Raw genomic sequence first — 23,161 nt, 5'->3', positions numbered from 1 at the left:
GACATATATCAACATAATTCAACTTCCACAGCAGAAAATAGATAATAAATAATTCAGAAATTAAAATTGGGGTTCTGTTTTTTAAGGAAAGATCATTTGTTGACCTAAGTCAAACATGATTACAAATAGCTGTATATAGAAATACTGGCTAAAGATTAATCACCACTAGAAAGCATGAGAACTAAGAATCTTCAAACAGCTTAAAAAATAAAAAGGGGCTGGGCACGGTGACTTACACCTGTAATTCCAGCACTTTGGGAGGCCAAGCCAGGCAGATCGCCTGAGGTCAGGAGTTCAAGACCAACTTGGCCAACATGGCAAAACCCCATTTCTACTAAAAATACAAAAATTAGCCGGACCTGGTGGCAGGTGCCTGTAGTCCCAGCTACTCAGGAGGCTGCAGCAGGAGAATCGCTTGAACCCCGGAGGCAGAGGTTGGAGTGAGCCAAGATCATGCCACTGCACTCCAGCCTGGACAACACAGCAAGACTCCGTCTCAAAAAATAAAAAATAAATAAAATAATAAAAAAAGGTTTTTCCTTCACTGATAGGAACTGACCAAATTTATAGCAGAAAACTCAAATTCGAATGCAATTTTTACTAGACCAAACAATAAGTACAAAAAGCACTAATATAATGGATGTTACAGATTTTGTCACTAATATCAAACACTTAATATTCGGTTTTATATATAATATATATGTGTATGAAGTTGTAAGTATATATAACTCTGTTTAATATCTTTATGTCTCTTTAATGTTTATTTCTGTATGTGTGCAGATCTGTATTTGTCTTTGAAAACTAATAACTCAACCATTTTTAAAAGAATGGCTATAGAATGCAGTGATTTAAGGTGTTTGGGGTAGGTTCAGAAGTAATATTGGAAAAGATACCTGAAATAAACTAATTATTTTATTTTTCTTACTCTGGCTCTACCTTAAACTTACCTAGCTATAGATTTCTGGATTCCAGATTTGAGAATCTCTCAAATGGCCCTTAAAAAGTTTGGTTTCTGAAAGCTTTTTAGATGATTTTGATTCAACTGGTCTAAGAATTGGCATTTAGCAGCTGCTAATTCCTTAGCTATCTCCTCTAAGTCTGACCACTTAGAAATGCCCAAATGCTGCCTAAAATGCTAGAATAAATCCAATCCGTGAAAAAAAACTCTTTTCTCAGTACTTCATTGCTATATTATTGTGCTATCTTGAAATCTGTTCCTCCTCTGGATTTCCTAACATGTTTTCCAGCTCCCTAGTAAATAAGTCTTCTGCTTTGTAATTTAGATCTTAGGAGCTGGCCTTCATACTTACCTACCCATTACTTCCGAAGTTCCTACCAGATCCTTATTCTGTCAAGAGCTGGCTTTGTAACACAAGCTTCTCATCTTCCCCTTTGCTGACTGTCCACCACCTGGACTTCCATAGTTTAAATTTGATATTATGAGGCATGAAGAGATTCTTTCCCAAGGGGAGAGGAAAAAGAAGAAGATAATGTGGGAGAAGATCTGGAAAAAAAATTCCTGACTTATTTAAATTTCAAGTGTGTTAGAATGGGTGGTTTTCCCAAATATACACTTACTTAGGATTATGGTAGCTTGAAAGCACCCTTTACACAAAAATAAATATCCTGCAAATATTTTTCAAAATTATGTCAGAATTCTCAATATCATTAGTTCACTAATCTTTGGTATCATAATCTCTTTTACAAATAGAAAATTTATACTCTTGATAGTTTAATAATACTGCTACCCCATAATTAAATTAACTAGTATGAAGTTCTAACTTAAAGTCATTGGTGTTCAAAGAACAAATCATTAGTGTCTGAGATAGAATTTCTTTTCTAATATGAACACTAATAGGGCATAGAAAAAGATAAGTAGTTAGATTTGGATTGTATTGCTGGTCCCACCAATTATGAGACATGTGATCTTAAACAAGTCTCTTAACCATTCCCCCTTTTTACTTTAAAATGTGAATAACAATATTTCATAAACTTCTAACCACAACATTTTCATTATCCCCTTCCAGTTTGCATATTGACAATAGATGAAAATTCCTAAAATATTGTTTGGGTTATAGAACTTCCCCATAAAGAAAAGCAACTGCGGGGAGAAAATTTTCACAACCTACTCATCTGACAAAGGGCTAATATCCAGAATCTACAATGAACTCAAACAAATTTACAAGAAAAAAAACAAACAACCCCATCAAAAAGTAGGCGAAAGACATGAACAGACACTTCTCAAAAGAAGACATTTATGCAGCCAAAAAACACATGCAAAAATGCTCATCATCACTGGCCATCAGAGAAATGCAAATCAAAACCACAATGAGATACCATCTCACACCAGTTAGAATGGCCATCATTAAAAAGTCAGGAAACAACAGGTCCTGGAGAGGATGTGGAGAAATAGGAACACTTTTACACTGTTGGTGGGACTGCAAACTAGTTCAACCATTGTGGAAGTCAGTGTGGCGATTCCTCAGGGATCTAGAACTAGAAATGCCATTTGACCCAGCCATCCCATTACTAGGTATGTACCCAAAGGATTATAAATCATGCTGCTATAAAGACACATACACACGTATGTTTATTGTGGCACTATTCACAATAGCAAAGACTTGGAAACAACCCAAATGTCCAACAACGATAGACTGGATTAAGAAAATGTGGCACATATACAACATGGAATACTATGCAGCCATAAAAAATGATGAGTTCATGTCCTTTGTAGGGACACGGATGAAACTGGAAATCATCATTCTCAGTAAACTATCACAAGGACAAAAAACCAAACACCGCATGTTCTCACTCATAGGTGGGAATTGAACAATGAGAACTCATGGACACAGGAAGGGGAACATCACACTCTGGGGATTGTTGTGGGGTGGGGGGAGGGGGAAGGGATAGCATTAAGAAATATACCTAATGCTAAATGACGAGTTGATGGGTGCAGCACACCAACATGGCACATGTATACATATGTAACAAACCTGCAGATTGTGTACATGTACCCTAAAACTTAAAGCATAATAATAATAAAATATATTTTAAAAAGAATAAATAAATAAATTAATTAATTAATTTAAAAAAAAGAAAAGCAACTGCGGAAGACACAATTCCTTTCCTTCCAGGCCCTTTCCTGTGCTACAAAGGCTAGAACAGTAAGCACTACGCTTCCCAAACCCTTCTATAGCTAGAGTGCTGTAAAATAATTGGATGTCGCTGGTTACATGGCACATGAAAGTTAGTGGAGGACCTTCTGTATTTCTGCCTCTTTTTTTGTTTCTCGAGTTTTTTTTGTTTTGTTTTGTTTTTTTTGAAGTAAGGAGATGGACACCTTCGCCCTCATCAGGTATAAGGCTCTATAGTAATAATGTGATGAGTACTATACTGGAAACATAAACAAAGAGAAATGGCAGCATGGATGAAGGAGTAGCTTATAACACCAGGAGAGGAGAGAATGAAGAGGTCCATGAAAGCACTTTCCCTGGCACTCTATACATCACCCTAATTTTTTATTGTTAATCCTGAAACATCATATTATTGACTTTTTAACCTATTTATAATCTGTCTTCTCAAAGTAGAATATAAGTTACACGACAGTACAAACTGGCTTGCTTATCACTGTGTCCTTTGTTTGTAGAATGATGCTTGCCACACAGCAGTAGCTCAATTAAGTATTTTTGAATGAATGACTAAATATGAATTCGCTTAACTTCCCATTACATCCTACCTCATATTTGCATCCACACACATTACCTGTATTCATCCTACTCCAGAAAATGGTCCCCACTACCTGTTTGAGTCTTATCCTCCAAACATGTTCTATAGTTTCTGTCTCCTTTTTCTATGTCACCCCTTTTCTCTTCTGTACTGAAATTTCAAATGCTCCCTCTCCTCAGCCTCCCTCATACTGTTATTTAGTCATGCCCATTGTTGTTTTACTTTTCTTTCATTATATATCAGATTGAGCACATTTGTATATGTTGAATGCTTTGAATACTTTTAATTCATTTTCTTCTTATATGCTTTGTCTATTTTTGATTATCGGGTTATCATCTCTTTATTATTGATTTGCATAAGTTTTTGTAAGATTAAGGACCTTGATCCAATGGGTACTTAGGAATCTTACTTGGCCTCTCCAAAGTGGATACCATTATTGAGCACTGCGTATCATTTAAAATGTTATCTCTTCTTCTCTTCCATGATGGAATACTCTCTTGAAAGTTTTCCCTCCTGGCTCTTAGTCTCCTCCTTGGTGTCCTTCACAGCCCCTCTTTTCTCTGCATACTTCTTAAGTATTGAAATTCCTTGGAAATCTGTCCTCAGTCCAGTCTTCTTATATTACACTCACCGTTGGTGATATCATCCACTCCTATGACTTTATTTACAATCCACATGCTGAAGATTACCTGATGTCTGTTTCCAGCCCAAACATCTCTTCTAAGCTCTAGATCCAGACAGATTCCCTTGGAAGTTCCCTGGTCACCTCAGCATTTCCAAAAGGGAACACATTGTTTTTACCCTACCAACTTGCCTCGGCAGATAGTACTACTATCCATCCAACTGACCAAGATGGAAACTTGGCATGGGAAGGAGAGACGAATGGGAAGATGTTGGTCAAAGAGTACAAAGTTTTAGTTAGGCAAGATGAATAAGTCCTGGAGCTCTATTGTACAATGTGGCCACTATAGTTGGTAACAAACGTATTCTATACTTGAAAATTGCTAAGAGAGTAGATCCTGATGTTCTCACTGCACACACACAAAATGTTAATTATGTGAGTGATGGATATGTTAATCAGCTTGACTATGGTAGACATTTCACAATGTATACATAAATCAAAACATCATGTTATAAATGACATATACCTACGATTGTTGTCCATTATACCTTAATAAGGCTGAAAAAATATTTAAAAATAAATAAGTTAAATTACTTTTAAAAATTGGCATCATCTTTGACATCTCCTTTTTTTCCCCTTCTATACCAAATAGTGACCAAGTCCATCCATTCAATCTTCTAATTATCCACCGGGAAGCAATTTACTCCTTCCTATCTGGCAAGTCATTATCATCCCTCACCTAAAGCCCTGCGACAGCCTCCTAAATGATCTCCCTGCCACCAGCCTTGCCGCTCCTCCAATACTCCATACTTCATGTTGCAGTCAATGACAATCTTTGTAAAATGCAAATCTGGTCATATCACCACTCTCAAATTTGATGCCCTTCAGTGAGTCCCATGGCCCCAAATGTAAAGTTCAGTCTTCTTACTGGAGCATATAAAGGTCTTGATATAACTGTCCTCTCCCAATTCAGATCTCACAATATACCCCTTTCTTTCCAGACTCCAACCTTACTGTAATACCTACAGCTTCCCCAAAGGGCAAAGTGCTCTCTTGGGTCCAGGCTCATTTCATTCTACATCCCAGCCACACAGAACTGACTATAGTTCCCCAATGCGATGAATGTTCTCTCTTGGCATCAGGCCTCATACATTTTGTTCTCTTTCTGGAATGTTCTCCCTGTTGTTCACTCAGATAACTCCTATTTATCCATCCTCTCTCAGCTTAAATGTCACTTCCTCCAGGGAAATCTTTCCTGACCTTCTAAGACCAGATTAAATGCTACTTCTCTAGACTTACATAAGAACCCCACATTAACCAATATCATCTAATTTACCAAACTGTACTGGTTTTCATCTTCTCTACTAGAATGAAAGCTCCTTGAGGACAGGGATTGTGTCTCTGTCATCAAATATGTTCCTAGAGTTTGGCCCAGTCCCTAGTTCAAAGTTTGCACTCATAACTATTTACCAAATGATATCTTTGCCCCCCAAATATCTGTAAATCATAAACTCGTTACAAATACGAACTCCTGTTATACTTGCAGGCAACATCCCTGGTGCCAAACACAGTGTGTCCATACTAGGAACTCAACAAATATTTATTGAAATCTATTTCTTTAATTTATAAAATCTAATTCAAGGATAACTAAACGTGGTAAATAAAAAGTAGGTATTAATGTCTTGATTCTGAAATATAATAATGGGAATACAATCTGCCGTTTCAAGAGCTGTTTTGTCTAGAGAACACTTGTACTCAATTTTTAGAAATACCAACATTCCCTTCCTGAAATGTCTTCATGAACATTTTTCTATGGCTATAGAGTTAGAAGCCTAGTGACATGATCATCTGCAGATGTAAAGATTCAGCCAGAGATTTCTGAGGTTCCTTCTATGTCTAAGTTACCATTAAAAAATAAGTATAAGATTTCTCATGACCTCCTTAAATTAGACATCTGTTCAATATAGAAAACGCTAAGAGTGTAGAGTCGAGAATCTCAATTCTTCAAGAGGGTTGAAACATCGGGCATAGATACATGTGTCATGATACATACAGTATGGCTTTTACCTTTGGAAAACAATGATTTTTTACTTTGTGTTTTAATATGAAAACATGGCTTAAGTGTCTTAATTTTATTATCTCTTCATAGGATAGTTTGCTCCTAGACAGCTATAATTATATTTGTATACTACTGTTCCACTGACTGGCCCAAATCTTACTGGGAGGGACAGACTTAGGGCTATTTTGGTTTTAGAGACATAAGAACTCTCATTTGTTAAGCTAATAATTCGTTCCAGAATTGTGATTAACTTCTAAAACCTAGCTCACACTTTCGGAATTCAGCACATTTTCACTTTGACTGCAAACCCTGGGTGAAGTTTTCACTAAATAAATGTAAAGTGAGGATTTAATGACCAGTTCATGAAAGGTGCTTAGCACAGTACTGATGGGTATGTTCTGTTCACAGATGTTAGCTAGCATTTATTTTCAAGTTCTAGGGCTCAAATGAAATAGCAGTTTAGTTCACAAAATGCTGTGGCATTCCTGTTTGGTTCTGGTTCAATAGCTTTATTTTTTTTAAAAAAGTTTTTGCTTCATATTACAGTAAATAAGTGTTAGTGCTTTGAAGCTTAATTACCTATCAGGAGAAAATTACAGGTAGTTCAAGGTACAGTCATTTAGTGATGTTTATTCTTGTTTAAGGGACATAGTTCAATGTGTTTCAAATATATGTTTTCTTTTATTTTTGAGACAGAGTCTCACTCTGTCACCCAGGCTAGAGTGCAGTGGCGCAATCTCAGCTCACAGCAACCTCCGCCTTCTGGGTTCAAGCTATTCTCATGCCTCAGCCTCCCAAGTAGCTTGGACTACAGATGTGCACCACCACGCCTGGCTAGTGTGTGTGTGTGTGTGTGTGTGTGTGTGTGTGTGTGTTTCAGTAGGCTGGTCTTGAACTCCTGGCCTCCTGTGATCCACCCACCTCGGCCTCCCAAAGTGCTATTATTACAGGCATGAGCCACCACACCTGGCCTCAAATACCTGTTTCAGATGTCCATTATGTCTTGGCTACTGAATGCAAATGTTAATTCCTATGGTACTTCTTTATTTTCAGTTCTCCCAATTGAACATTCATAAATTCTCCTACAGTGGTGGATTGACCATTCAAAGGCTAAGTTTCAAGTTCTTACAGGTTAGTTTTTATCAGACCTGGAAAGCAGGAGGTCAAATTCAAATTTAATCAGTCATGTGATATCTGCATGATAGAGTTTATTTTCCAGAACAGTCATTAACTCATTTATTTGCTTACTTCCCTCCCAAGCTTTTTCACACTTCTTGCCAATTTCCCTCCCAAGTATTTTTTTCTTTCAGTAAATTCTTGTCAGCTTCCCTCCCAATTTTTTTCTTCTAGTGGCTTAAATATGAAAACTGCCAAGCAGAGTTTAGAAACTACATCCAGATTTTACCTTCTTCAACTTACACAGTAAATAAATTTTTATTATAATGCATATGTAATGGCTGTCATGACAGACATTTACTTAATGAAGACCATTATGTGGTTCCAAAAGTATCACAACAACTTTGTGGAGACCAATTATATATCCTAAAGCTCTGACCTCCTTCTCACTCTCCCCACCCCAACCCTCCACCCCGCACCCCTTATAAAAGCCAATTACTTCTCCAAACTCAGGTACATTTACAAAACAGTGAGTTGCTGGGTAAAGACAGTCCAATTACTCACTACTCAAACACTGGCCTGCCTAGAATTCTCCTCCTGTCAGCCATGGGACTATGTGGTAGACTATGGTATTGTCAAGTGCAGGAGAAGTGGTAGTCTGGAAATTAAAAAGGCAAGAGAACAGTGTACTCTGTCCCCCTTTTAATAACAAAATACAATTATAATCTCATAAGAGATAAGTAAATTAACGAGGGCTTAACTATGTTGATTTCTCCTTTTAAACTAGCAAAGTCTCCAGTGCTGTTTACAATAGCTACAAATATTTAGGAGATTCTAAAGGTGGTTTGGACACAGGGAAGAAAAATGGTAGGATAAGTTAATGGGCACAGGGACACATAATAGTATTTTTAAATAAGTGTCACTTTGCCTAGAAATTCATTCTTCTACAATCTAGATTTAAAGTAGGATATGTAAAACAGGACATGGAGCTGTTTATGAAAGAGGAGGACTGAAGGTGAAGAATCTGAACCTGACTTCTTACTCATGGCTGTACATTACAAGTTTTCTATCAACACAGAACTATCTCCATGCCTTTCCCTGTGATAACGTCTTTAAGCTATCTCAGTGAGTGAATAATTTGGAAAAACAAACTGAAATCAGAAAACTATGTGAAATATGTTGTGCATGCTTTCTCCTATCCAAATTTACAGTTACCTGCCTGCTCCTATGACACCAAGCATCATTACATACGCAAGTGATTTGCAGACATTAGAGTTGAACAAAAACACGAAAATGAGGAAGATAATATTCTGTTCTCATCTCCAGTTCCAAGTCTAGATGTAATATATTAAGAAACAGATCAACTTTGGCAGTCAAAATGAAAATATATTGTATCATGAATGTTTGCATTTGGTGATCGGAGCTTCATAGAGAACATATTGAGGGATTCTTGTGCTGGCACCAGCTGCTTAACCATCAAGGATTCTGTAGGTATTTCAAGTTCTTATGATCAAAACTCCTCCACACTTAAAAAAAAAGGTGGGGGAGGCACCTTCATTTGGCACACAGGCATTATACTGTATTGAATTCTTATTGGCCTTTTCAAAGGTGAGAACACTTATTTAACAACAATACCAAAAACACAAAAAGAAACTCTTAAGTCACTGAAAATAGGGGACACTTTTGATTTTGACTGTCAAGATAACCGAGCACCTTTGGTTACTTTTGTCTGTTACTCCCAGCAATCACGTGCTGCCATGTAATCATCTGCTCATTGTCTGAGACTGTGAGACAGAATAACATTTGCTGAGCAAACTTTTTGCAACTGACATGCCTACTTCAAAACACTTTTGAAACAGTCATCCAACAAAAGTTTAAAACTCTCTCAATGTGCTATGTGGAGTATACAAAAATAAAGAGTTTGGAGTTGATATTTTCAAGCAATTGACTGTGTAGTTGTATAGAAAAGAACATGTATGAAACATTCAGCATAGAGAAGAAAACAGCATATACTAAGTTGCTCATTGTATTCATTACATTTGCTTAAAATTCATTACATCCATTACATTTTTTTAAAATACAAGAAATGTAGGAAATACCTGGGTGATTTTTTCTATCATAAGATGACTAAGGAAGCCTAAATCAGTTCCAAAAGTCAGCAGGACAAAAAAGGGAACAGGGACTCAGGGATACTTTGAAATAAAAAGCTGAATGTTTTATTTGACACTTAGGCAAAGAAGAAGCATAAATTGTTTATTTTTTAAATGGAGCTTATTGTCAACAATTATTTGTTAAACCTCACCTAGTGGCATCCTCCACTAGTACTTCGTTAGCAAAAGCTATGATCCCTCTGTCTTGATCAGATGTCTCAATTCTAAGTAATCCACCTCTGCATTCTTCCTTCCTAACCCCATAGCATTTCTACCTGTCTTCCCTCCCAATTTCTGTTATGCATGGAGTTCTTAATCTTAAACCAATTTCTCTCCTCTTCTAATTTCTTGAAGGAAAATAATCACTCTTTCCTGAAGGATCATTTTTCCTGATGCCTTTTCCGACGGATGCAAACAGTACATAAACATGACATTTCTTATCTTCCCATAATTCCTCTATGTAACTCTTGTCTCTTCCTGTCCATCATGACCACATCTGGATTCCTGAAATAGCTTCCTATTAGTCTTTCTCCTTCTAGTCAGCTATAGCAAATGGTACCATCAACAATAATAATAATAGCTGTTTTATTTTCTATTATATATGCCAGAAGAATCCACAAAACTCTACAAAATAAGCAGTATTATCCCCATATTGCAGAGGATAAAACTCAAGACATAGCAAGGTTAAGTAACTTTCTTCAGTAACCTAGGTCTGTCAGCTTTCAAAATCTATGTTCTTTCTGCTATTCACAAAGCTTCTAATCATGTCCACCTTAATTCTCCTCCTCACTATCACAGTCAGTGATATATCTACATTTCCAAGCTGATTACATCATTCCCCTGATGAAAGCTCTCCACAACCAAATTCCTGAGACTGGTATACAAGGCCTCCATGACATGGCCTTCTGGCTTATTTACACTCTGGTTCTGTCTGGTTCTAGGCTGATGATACCCTGCACCAACCAAGTAGTTTCATGTCCTGTGTTTCTGTTCATACAATTTCCTCTATCCAAAATACATTTTTGTCTTTGACTGAGCCTTCAAGGCGTCTGCTTTTAGAGATCCCTGAACTGTCTAGCCACGCTAAAAGCCATCAGCTAGGCCTCTGTAGTGCCCTAAGGGTACCTCTAGCTCAGCACGCCATATTGAAATGGTCTCTTTCCGCCAACCAGCCTACAAGTTCTTTGACAGAAAAGACAATAAAGTTGTCGTTTCATACCCACCATGCTCACTACACAGTGAATAGTGTCTGGCATAAGATACTCACACAAGTAATATTTATGTGTCTGAAAGGGACGTAAAGTGGAATCACTTCCCAACCCCATTGCCATTTCTTGAGCATGGAGCCAATGTACCCACAGTTCAAACCTTCAGGATCTTATGCTGTTTTATTCCACACGATATACCAACTTCTGTAAATTTTGTCACACAGAACTACCATATTTATAAGTGACCATCCTTATAATTATCTTTTATAACCACTTTGTCAACATGAAAATTCATATTGATGCTTTTTCGTAATACTTTGGCTTCATGGCTTTCCTTCACGTTAATTACACCAACCTCCATCTTTTCTGCACAGTAGTCACTAATAAGAACTGGCTCTCAGGGGTATTTCTCCTATATCATGTTTTCTAACAGTATTCTTCACCTCAAAGGGAGGCATAAGCAGAAGAAATACTATCAGTAGTAGAAATACTATTTCTAACAGTTTTCTTTACCTCAAAGGGAGATAATACAAGCTAGTCTCTACTGAATGGCTACTTTGTACAAGACGTTGTGTTAGGAACATTATATGTACATCTCATTTAATCTTCTTCTCAACAAGCCAGTGACCATTTACTCATTAATCTCCTACTTCTTACCATCAATCTAATCTTCACTCTGCTTTATTGGAAGCTGTTAATCAAAATATTCCTTCAAGGCCCTAAATTTCATTCTTGTCACCCTTAGAATTGCATGGTGAATCATTCCATCAGAGGACATTAGCCTTGTGCCTCTTTGTGTAAGGAGGTTACTCCTCACATCATGCAAACCCAGATAGGGTCCATGCTACCTCCTTTTACTCCTGTAAAAATGCCTCTATCATTTTCTATTACATCACCAATTTGATTTGTTATTGATATGTTAATCTTTCCCACTAGTCCACGAATTCCTGAAGTATATGATTCATGTTCTACACATATTTTCATCTCCAGCTCCTAGCACACTGTATAAAATATAGAAAGTCTTAATAAATATTTGCAGAATGATGATTCCTTACCTTCTTCTTCTTTAGAAGCTTATTTAGGCACAAAAAAACCCTATTGTATTATTTCATTTATGTGAAATGTCCAAAAGAGACAAATTTATAAAGACAGAAAGTAGATGGGTAATTGTTTAAAGCTGGAATGGGGGAGACTCAGCTACAAAGGAATGGTAATTGGATGCTAATAGGCACAGGATTCCAAGAGGCCAAAAATATGGTGAGGATCATACAACCCTGTGAATATGCTAAAAAAACACTGAATTGTACACTTCAAAAATAATTTTAAGGCTGCCCATGAAATCAGAAAAACAAAGACGTTCTTCCTCTTCTCCTTTTTTCATTATTTTTAACAACCTTATTGATATATTATTCATATACCACACAATCCTTCATTATTAACACAGGGGACTCTGCTATAAACCCTTCAGAAAATAGACTATATCTTATTCAATTTGGTATTCCCAGGACCTAGCACAGTGTTCAGAAATTAGTAAATGCTCATTTTGAGAATGAGAGACCCACAGTACTAAATTTATTACTAGTAATATATTTAAGCTATATTTTGGCTAAATATACTTTCAAAGGTTGACTTGAGGAAATCAAACCACCATTTATAAATTAATTACTATGGGAAAACACATACTTAACGCAAAAAAAAAAAAATGTCTGTAAGGCACCTTCCGAAATTTTTCCACTCGCAAGTAAATAAAGCCCATGATTTATCTTGCAAGGCACTACCACTCCTACAACCTAGTCCCCTCTTAGACGAATATCTGTGTCCGCTAGAAACACTCAGATTTTTTGGTAACAAATCCAGATTTTTCCAACCTCCAGGTTATGAAATACTATTCCTGGAAGAAGGCCTTTTGAGGAATGAAGCATATCCTCTTTGAGGTAAGTCCAAAACTTTTGCAGGATATCTTTTCTTTTCATTTTGCTCTCAAAGTGTATAAAAAATAAGAATGGGGCTCTAAAAAAAAAAACTGTTGAATGACTAAGTATATACGTGGAAAGCCATTCATATAAGCATGCAACTCTTTTTAGAAGAATTGCCATTTCTATCTAATCCACGGTTTGCCCTTTTCCACTTTTTGGGATACTGTATTTTAAGCTACATTTTATTTTCTCTGCAATTTTTTTCATAAAAGATTATACAAAAGAATTGCAAATGCCATCTATCAAAGATATTGCTTTTGAATCAGAAACACTATTTGGAGTATACTGCCAATAAACTAAATAGTAACATATTCCCTGCTCTAACATTTACAGCAATAATTATTGAACGCACTATCACACAATTTACATAGTGAACAGCACAAGATCCATATACTGGTTTCTCTTGGAATACTTCATGTAATTTTCAGATAATTAGCTCATTCTCCAATATTGTTGTGAAATGAGTAATAACATCATCTTCATTTTGCCTCTGAATCAAAGAATTGCAGTCACTAGAAGTTATATGGTTATTTGTTCAAAGCCAGGGATACAATATCATCACAATTTTACCCCTCTAATTCTCTGCTGGCAGATCAATGCTCATTCCATTAGGCTATAGTATTATTAAAATTATTAAAATCATCTTAATAATTTTTGGAGTATATTTTTAAAGATACCTATTTTGTGGTATCTTTTAAGAAGATACCACATATCATTTATATGCATGCCGTATAAATAACCATTGAGGACGTTTGTCTCACTAATGAGTGAATAAAATTCTCACCATTTCATAAAATGCATTTATTGTGATCAAATGAACCCATTATTTAAAAAATAAATTGCATTTATTTCATGTGTTTGCAAGCTTCTTAAAGCATAGGTCATGTGTTTTATTAATCGATCCATTCACAGTAGCTTACCCATAGAGGAAACATAAATATATGTAGACTAACTGACTGAATATGGAGCCAAATATATGATTTGGGTAGTGTGAAGGGTTCATATGAATAATCAAAAATTTTTCACATAGTTTCTTACCTCTTCTAGTTGGCATGCTTTGATGACACTTCTGTATCTATATTCATCATAGGAAACACCAAAGATGATATTTTCTTTAATGGTGCCAGGCATAATCCAGGAAAACTGAGAACAGAATGAAATTCTTCCGCTGTGCTTAATTTTACCCTCTGAAGGCTCCAGTTCTCCCATGATCATCATTAGAAGTGAAGTCTGGAAATAAAATCCATCATTATTAGGTCATTATCAAACCACGCTCAGGATTCACTTGCCCCCAATTATCAGCCTAAGCAGAAGTGTATATTCTTATTTGTAAAGATTCTATTAACTCATTTGATTCAAAATATTTAAAATACTTCCTGTTTCAGGTACTCTGCTATGCACAAAAGATACAAAGGAAAGTAAAAGAGACAATTACAATACAGTGTGAGAAGTATTATGATAGAGGTTCACAGAGAAGGGGCACCTGATTCAGATAGTTGGAATAGGTTTGGAGAAAGAATGGGAAAGGTTAGTAACAGCTAAGAGTTGCTAAGTGCTCGCTCTGTGTCGAGTGCTGTTCTATGTGCTTTAACTATATTAATTTATTTAATCTTCACAGAAATCCTACAAAGTAGATTCATTATCTTCATATTATTAGGTACAGATTAAGTAATAGAGACATATTCAGGTAATATTGTTCCCACGAGCTTTTCTTGGAGTATAAAGTCATCTAAGAGATGATAGTACAAAAGGACTATCAGTGAACAAAGATTTATATAACTGTGAACAAAAATTAAAGCCAATGCAGAATTAGAGTTGAAGAACAAAGTTTAAATATGTTATATGTCCTGACAATAAGAAAAGTTAGAAGTAAAAACCAAATAAACAAACAAAGGAAATGAGGTGTAAGTGTGGAGTGTAAAGGAAATTTGCTGATTGCTTTATTAAGAAAAGCTGAAAGTCAAATGGTATCATTTAAAGCTAATAAATAAAGTAATAGAAGCATAAGCAGATTTAACAACACAAAGATAAATCTGAAAAAAGATAATACTACTGACTAAAATTGAGTAGAAGGAAAGGAGGTAGCGGAGGAAGAAAAAGCACTGACTTTATTTATTTATTTATTTATTTATTTATTTATTTATTTATTTATTTTGAGACAGAGTCTCAAACAGCCCAGGCTGGAGTGCAGTGGCGCGATCTCGGCTTACTGCAAGTTCTGCCTCCTGGGTTCACGCCATTCTCCTGCCTCAGCCTCCCAAGTAGCTGGGACTACAGGCACCTGCCACCACGTCCGGCTAATTTTTTGTATTTTTAGTAGAGACGGGGTTTCACTGTGTTGGCCAGGATGAGACGTCTTGATCTCTTAACCTCGAAAAAGCACTGATTTTATCAGAGCTCATATTAGTGAACTAGAGTCACATAGAATGAAAAATTTAACATAAAGTTATTCGTATAAATATAGCCACTGGAACACAAATATAGACTTTTTTAAAACCCATAATACACACACACACACACACACACACACTCACAGATACACATAGCCTACAGACAATACAGTGACTTCATAATAAAGGAAAGAAAAACATAAAACAAAACATGATAAGACAGCTCAGATGAAACAAATTTATAAAATTAGTAAATAAAAATCAAAAGGAGGTGATAGTTGCACAATTATGTGAGTATACCTTATGCCACAGAGCTATGCCCTTAAAAATGGTCAAAATGATAAATTTTATGTTATGTACATTTCACCACAATTATTTTTTATAAAAATCTTTTTTTAACAAATTCCAAAGTATATTAGCTAATCTATTAAAAAAAATTTGTGGAGGATATACTTGAAATAAAAGTATATAAGTCAGTTTTATTTTTCAATTGGCTTAACCCATCTATTAAGAGGAAAAGACTTCAGGTGAAATTAAAGACAAACCTAACTTTATGCTAACTGAAAGAGACACACCTAAAGCAAAGAATGCATAAAGGTTGAAAATGGAACTTAAAACTGTAAATACAAAGAAACAAAAAAAAGGCTATAATTTTCATGTTAGACATACGCAGGCCCAAATTACATTCAATGAAAAAGAAAAGGCTATTTATAATGCTAGAGTGTAATTATAAGTATCTACACATTAAATTTAAAAAGCAATATTCTTGAAGCAAAAATTACAGAACCTATAAGGAATAGCAGGGAGAAACATATGTAGTAGAAGCCTTTAATTCAACTTTATCTGTTAATGACAAAGCAAGTAGAAAAAAGATAAGTGAAGATGTAGAAGACCCAAATATCATGAATAATGATGTATGTTTAATATCTGAATTGAACTCTAATCTATTAATAGAAGCTACACAAATATATTCTTTTATGTGGTCAGAGAGCAAGTACAAATATTGACTATTTACTGGACACACAAAAATGATAAAAATTCCAAGCAGCAGAAATAATTCGAACAACATTCTTGGAAAACAAAGAAAATTTGTTTTCTTTCTGGAAAATGTTAAACTTTTCCTTAGGATATCTTAGGTCAAAGAGGAAACAAATATAAATCAAAGCTACAGATTTTCTAGAAAACAATGTAATGGAAACACTATATATCAGAATCCATAATATACAGCTAAAGTATTACCCAGAGGAAAATTCACAGCTTTTTAAAAAAGCATCAAACATCTAACTCAAAAACTAGAAAAACAACAAAAAAGCAGAAGAAAAATAGAATAATTAATAAAGATTAAATTATAAATTAATGAGTTATAATACAACAGAACAGTTAAACTAATAAGTAAATCTAAAAGCTAATTCATGGAAAGCTTGTTTGGTTTTAGTAGAAACCTAATCAGGAAGAAAAGTATCATTAAAGGAGTTGCAAAAATACAATATAAGAAATGAAACAAATAAAACATAGAGAAAACTCATAAGGGACCGCTTGGAAAAAAAATTCAAAACAGGTAACTCCAGTGCTATTTAAACAGAATCAGGGGAAAAGAAGACAAGTTTCCAAATTTTTTTTATTGGGTAATAATAATACTAATGGCTGTGCACAGTGGCTCATGCCTGTAATCCCAGCACTTTGGGAGGCCGAGGCAGGCAGATCACGAGGTCAAGAGATCAATACCATCCTGGCCAACATGGTGAAACCCCGTCTCTACTAAAAATACAAAAATTAGCTGAGTGTGGTTGAGCATGCCTGTAGTCCCAGCTACTCAGGAGGGTGAGGCAGGAGAATTGCTTGAGCCTGGGAGGCAGAGGTTGCAGTGAGCCGAGATCGCACCACAGTGCTCCAGCCTGGCGACAGAGTAAGACTCCGTCTCAAAAATAATAATAATAATATTAATAACAAAATCTTATGGAGATTACTTGGAAATATAGATTTAATCTTATTTATGAATATAAATACAAAAAAATTAAATAATATACTGTTGACCCTTTATCAACATGAAGGTTAGGGGTGCCAACCCACTGTATAGTCAAAAATCCACGTATAATTTTTGACTCCACAAAAACTTAACTACTAATAGCCTATTGTTGACTGGAAACCTTACGGATAACATAAACAGTCAATTAACACATATTTCATATTTTGTATTTTGCAAAAAGTGCAAGACTTCACACCTGCTGGCATAGCTGCACTGATGGTTTCACATTTTCTTTTCTTTTGTTACAACAGTCTTTATACTGGGTTCATTTATCTCAAAATTGCAGGCACCTGTAGCTGCAGACCTCAATATATGGTAAATACCAAGCAATTCAACTTTTTTCTTGTACTGTTACAACTTCTCCGTGCTTCCTGGAAGCACTCCCAGCATCACTAGTGGCACTTTGTATGGATTGCTTGATGTTATTCAAGGTTTATGGCATTGCACTAAACATGATGAAAATTATGTGAGAACTACTAGAGATCACTTTTTACTGCAATACGCAATTTACTGGAGAGAGAACTGCTCACATGGAGATGATTAGCATCACGTGGTGTTTTAAATGGCTACCCACGACGTTTGAGCTTACCGTAATAGCAACACGAAGTGGCTACCAAATTATTACAGTAGTACCATATGGACTACAATTAGTTTTATGCCTTTATGATTTAATATACATTTTTATGTTTATTTACATTTCTCTTGACTGTGAATGGTGCCAGGTAGGGTAAGTGTTAGTGTATGTGTTAAGTTTTGATAAATTTTAACTTTTATAATAGATTGTGTACATTTTATAGTAGTAAATGATAAAATAGGCTAGTGTCTACATATATTTTATGCATTCATGGCATATCTTACTTTTTCTTAATTTTCTCGATATTTGTAGGCTACACAGTTTGTGAGTTTTTTCAAATTGTCAAAAATCTCCAAAAATTTTCCAACATATTAATTGAAAAAAAATTCACAAATAAGTGGACCTATGCAGTTCAAGCCTGTACTGTTTAAGGGTCAATTGTATTAGCAAGTGGACTCCAGGAGTATATCAAAAGAATAAGGCATCAATGGTTGTCTGTATTTGGTCTTTTCTTTCCTCTTATTCTTTCTAATTTCATTCTGGTCAAGTTTGACCTTCTCTACTATTGCTTTCATTAAGTCACGAGTTATCTCCGCATTTCAAAAGACACTGGTTAATTATCACGGTTTCATCTTACTTGATGAATGAGCATTTGACCTAGTTGATAACACCCTTCTGCTTGACATCAGTTGAGTTCCAGGATACCACATTCATTCACTAGCTTTATCTTCTCAGACTTTTATTTTATTGGGTTTTCTTCACCCACCTCCTTCACCTCTGATACTTAGAATGCCCTTAGGCTAACCCTTACACACCTTTCTCTTCTTATCAACCCTCTTTCCTTTGGAATCTCATCCAGCCCCATCTTCACACTACCAGCCCCCTCTTCCTTGAAACTAGACTTGTACATCCAACTAACATCTCTATTTGGATGTCAAATAGGCATTTCAAACTTAATATCCCCAATCCAAGCTCCATCCAAAACCTGTTTCTCCCATTATCTTTCTAGTAAACGGCACCTTTATCCTTCCAGTTACTCGGTCCAGAAAGCTTGGAATTATCTTTGACTCCTCTATGACTTTTCTTATATGCCATTGTTCAACTTATCCGTTAATTCTATTGGATCTTCCTTCAAAGCATGTCCTGAATCTGATCACTTCCTAATATACTACTTCCACCACTACCTGGATCAAGCCACCATCATCACTTGCCTGAATTGGCACAATAGACTCCTAACTCATCTCCTTGCTTCCTCCCTTGTCTCCCTACAGAATAGCCTAAAAACATTAGCCAAAGTGGCCCTGTTACTTCTGTTTAAAACTCTCCAGTGGCCTCTAATCTCACCCAGAGAAAAAAGCCTTAGTCTTTACCAAGCACTTTATGGTTTACCCCCTACCTCCACCGCCAATTACTTCTCTGACGGTATTCTACCCTCCCTGTCTTACTCTATGCCAGCCTCAGTGACCTCCTTACTGTTCTTCAAACCAGACAGGTATAGGCAGTCCCATCTGAAAGCTTTGCACTTGCTTCACCTGCTACTTGGAAGACTCTTCCCAGAGTCTACATTCCCTAATCCCTCATCTCCTGCAAGTCTTTGTTAAAATGTTACCTTTCAATGTTTAAAGGCCACTTATATTTTTATTTTTGATGAAATATCTATTCAATCCTTTGTACATTTTCCTAATGAGTTGGTGATATTTTTCATTATGATTCTACGATCACTTTATATAGAGAGAAATTCCTCCTGTGTATAAGTTGAAATGATATTTTACACTACTCATAATAAAAGAAATGCAAGTTAAAAATACATTGACATACTATTTTCCCTATAAGATGAGAAACTTTTAAATTAGATAATATCATCTGTTAGTAATGCTGTGGGGAAATCAGCACTTTATTTACAGTGTATGGCATGAGTACGAATTGGTACAAGTTTCAGGGAAGGACATTTGACAACATCTACAAAAATCACAAGTACACAAATGCTTGACCACTTATAGGAAGCCTACTGATACAATTGCAGATGTGCTAAATGGTATGTATATAAAGTTATTTATAGTGTTGTTCTTTGTGTTAACAAAATATTGGAAACAACCCAAATGTCAATCAATAGTGATTAATTATATCATAGAATATCCATCCATATGATAGAATACTATGCATCTATTTAAATGTGTGTGTGTGTGTGTGTGTGTGTGTGTGTGTGTGTGTGTGTGTGTCCTTGTTCAGGCTGCTATAACAAAATACCATGAACTGTGTGGCTTATAAACAACAGAATTTATTTCTCACAGTTCTGGAGGCTGGGAAGTCCAAGATCAAGGTGCCAGCAGATTTGGGTCTGCTAAGAGACTCCTGATTCCTGGATGGCCAGCTGTCTTCCTCCTGTGTTCTCACATGGCAGAAAGGGGTGAGGGTCTCTCTAAGGCTTCTTTTATGAAGACTCCACCCTCATGGACTAATCACCTCCCAAAGGCCCCACCTTGCAATACCATCACCTTAGGAGTTAGGATTTCGACATATGAATGGCAGGGGAGAGACACAAATATTCAGCAGTGTGAACGTATGTGCAAGTCCTCTGTGCTTTGAATATGGAAAGTTGTCCAAGATAGTGGGAAAAGCAAGAAACAAAACTCTGCATATTGTTACATAAAAAGAGAGGTGGGGAACAACAAAAAATAGGTATTGATTATATATAGAGAGAGAAACATCTCTGGAAAGATACTAAAAAAAATTACCTGGATTGGCTACCTTGGTTGGATGAGGGAATGCAGGAGAATGGAAAATGGACAGATGAGAGACAGTAAAGAGAGGAATAATTTTCAACTTTTTATATATTTTAATTTTCATTTTTAAATTTTAATAAATAATATCACCTAAAATATATTCAGAAGAAAGGAAGGTCATGTAATAGATATCTTTTTGATATTTGTTTCAGTAAATTTTACAATTCTTATTACATGGGAAAAAATCTGAATTACCTCATTTCTATATAAAATTCTTTTGTACAAAATTAAACCTAGAAGTGACATTTTCACCTAGTACAGCTTTATAAACCTAAACACAATATAGCTCTGATAATCCAGGTTAAAAATATACATATACATATTGGACCAGACACAGTGGCTCATGCCTATAATCCCAGCATTTTGGGAGGCTGAAGCAGAAAGGTCACTTAAGCCCAGGAGTTCAAGGTTACAGTGAGCTATGATCACACCACTGAAGTTCAGCCTGGATGACAGAGTAAGACCTAATAATCTCTAAAAATAATAAAATTTTAAAAATTAAATAAAATAAATCATGTATAGTGTCACAGATATGTGTGTGTGTGTATATATATATATATATTCAATGATGTTTTTAACTTCATATCTCCCAAAATTCCAAAATATTGATAAAACTCTTTGCAGACATGTATTCTGTATAAAAAGCAAGCAAAAACATGAACTAATAGCTTATTCTATACATATGAGTCCCAGTTATTACAAGAATAAGCTAAAACTCAGTACCATAGTGAGGCAATAATCGATAATAGAGACAAGGTGGTGTCAGGAATTGTCAGCAACAGCACTGCTTCAGCTGTGATGCGGACAACAGAAGGACTGAAACTCCCCACGCACTGGTGAGATGCCATAAGCCAGCTTTCAGTCAAGGGCATCCAGTGATGCAAAATTCTATACTAATATTGCTTCACTAAAATAATTCAAGGAAGTTTCATAAGTGCAAGACACTTGATGTAGACTAGAACAACTACAAACAAAAATCTATTTCCTAAAGATATTCAGTTAAATTTCTATAATATACCTGTCTAGTGCGAGGCACTTGTTGACAGTCCTTGGAATATAAAAATAAAGAAGACATGATCCTTTTGCAGCCTACATGATTATTAATAGGGGAGAGTGATAAAAGTCAACAACGTTATTACTTTATCAGTAAAGTAACAAAGTAACAGAAAATCTAGAAATATAAAATATACCCAAAATTTCAGAGATAACAACTTGATAAATTTATCCTTCTAGACACACATATATACATAGACATATGATTTTATGAAAAATGGATCATAATGTACATAACATTTTGTAACTTGTACATAACATTTTGTAACTCTTTATTCACTTAAGAGTATATCATATACATCCATCACAGTCATTCTTTAACAACCCTTTTACTGGCTGAATAACATGCCATTATAGAACTACACCAAAATTTATCTAATCAAACCCCTATTATTCAACATTTATGGGACTCCTCCCACCCAATTTTTGGCTCCTGAAAGCAATGTTATAATGAAGAGCTTTACATAAAATCTCTGCAAACATATTTGGGTAAGTTATAGAAGTAGAAGAATTATTAGGTTATCTTTTAAGCTTCTGATACAAATTACCAAATTGTATTGAGTGGGTAAGATTTAACTTAAAATGTTAATATTTTCAATTATTCAATCTTATATTTTAGCTAGATTTTTTGTCCAAAAAAAACTATAAAGTGTTCCATTCCTAATACTACTAACAGGCAGTCTCCTAGATTGAGTTGGTAAACTCCATTTCTCAGAAGTGTTTAAATATTCCCAAGGGACCATTGCCTTCCTCTAACTCTGCCTTCATAGCTGCTTTTCATAAGATACAATTGCAATGTCAGCCAGTAATTATCTGCTCATGAATTTTTAATAAAACTGCCTGAAATTTAATTGCCAGTAAGTCTTGGAATTTGTAATTCCAAAGCTATTTTTGCACATCTATCATAGAATTGATCTTGAAGACATATGCAGAATTAATTTTAAAAATTCTATGAAACACAATTACTACCTTTTTATAAATAAACATCCTTGTTTAGATCATTGCTAACTTATTTAGTATCAGCCCCTCCTATGGTATAATTTTTTAATAGTGAAAACTGCTAGTAATAATATACAAGATATAGAAGAAAAATAATAACATTTTAAGAAAGAAAATGTTTTTGTAAGAAAAAATGCACAATTCCAGCTACTTTGTTTTAAAAGCCTGTTTCATATGCAGGAAAACAACCAGAGAGAGAAACAACCAAATTGTATTATTAGAATTGTGAACAACAATTTTTTTTTTATTTTTGAGCCTATCACCTAGGCTAGGGTACAGTGTTGCAATCATGGCTCACTGCAGCCTCCACCTCTCAGGCTCAGGTGATCCTCCCACCTCAGCCTCCCAAGTAGCTGGGACTACAGGCACACACCACCACACCCAGCTATTTTTTTTTGTTTGTATTTTTTGTAGAGGTGGGGTTTGCCACGTTGCCCACGCTGGTCTCAAACTCCTGGACTCAAGCAATTCACCTGCCT

At 35.4% G+C, this 23,161-nt stretch overlaps 1 protein-coding gene across 1 annotated transcript in view; it reads right to left on the bottom strand.

Moving 5' to 3' along the window:
• Nucleotides 1–23,161, bottom strand: part of CFTR (CF transmembrane conductance regulator) — a 166,215-nt gene that overhangs the window by 94,122 nt on the left and 48,932 nt on the right. Inside the window, exon 11 of the mRNA XM_058441560.1 lies at nt 13,896–14,087. Coding sequence (XP_058297543.1) covers nt 13,896–14,087 — 192 coding nt within the window. The remainder of the gene's footprint in view (nt 1–13,895; nt 14,088–23,161) is intronic.

This window comes from Hylobates moloch, unplaced genomic scaffold (genome assembly GCF_009828535.3).
Source record: "Hylobates moloch isolate HMO894 unplaced genomic scaffold, HMol_V3 SCAFFOLD_1, whole genome shotgun sequence".
Classification (NCBI taxonomy): Eukaryota; Metazoa; Chordata; class Mammalia; order Primates; family Hylobatidae; genus Hylobates; species Hylobates moloch.
Note: the sequence above shows the minus strand (reverse complement) of the source record. Positions and strands in the feature narration are given on the sequence as shown.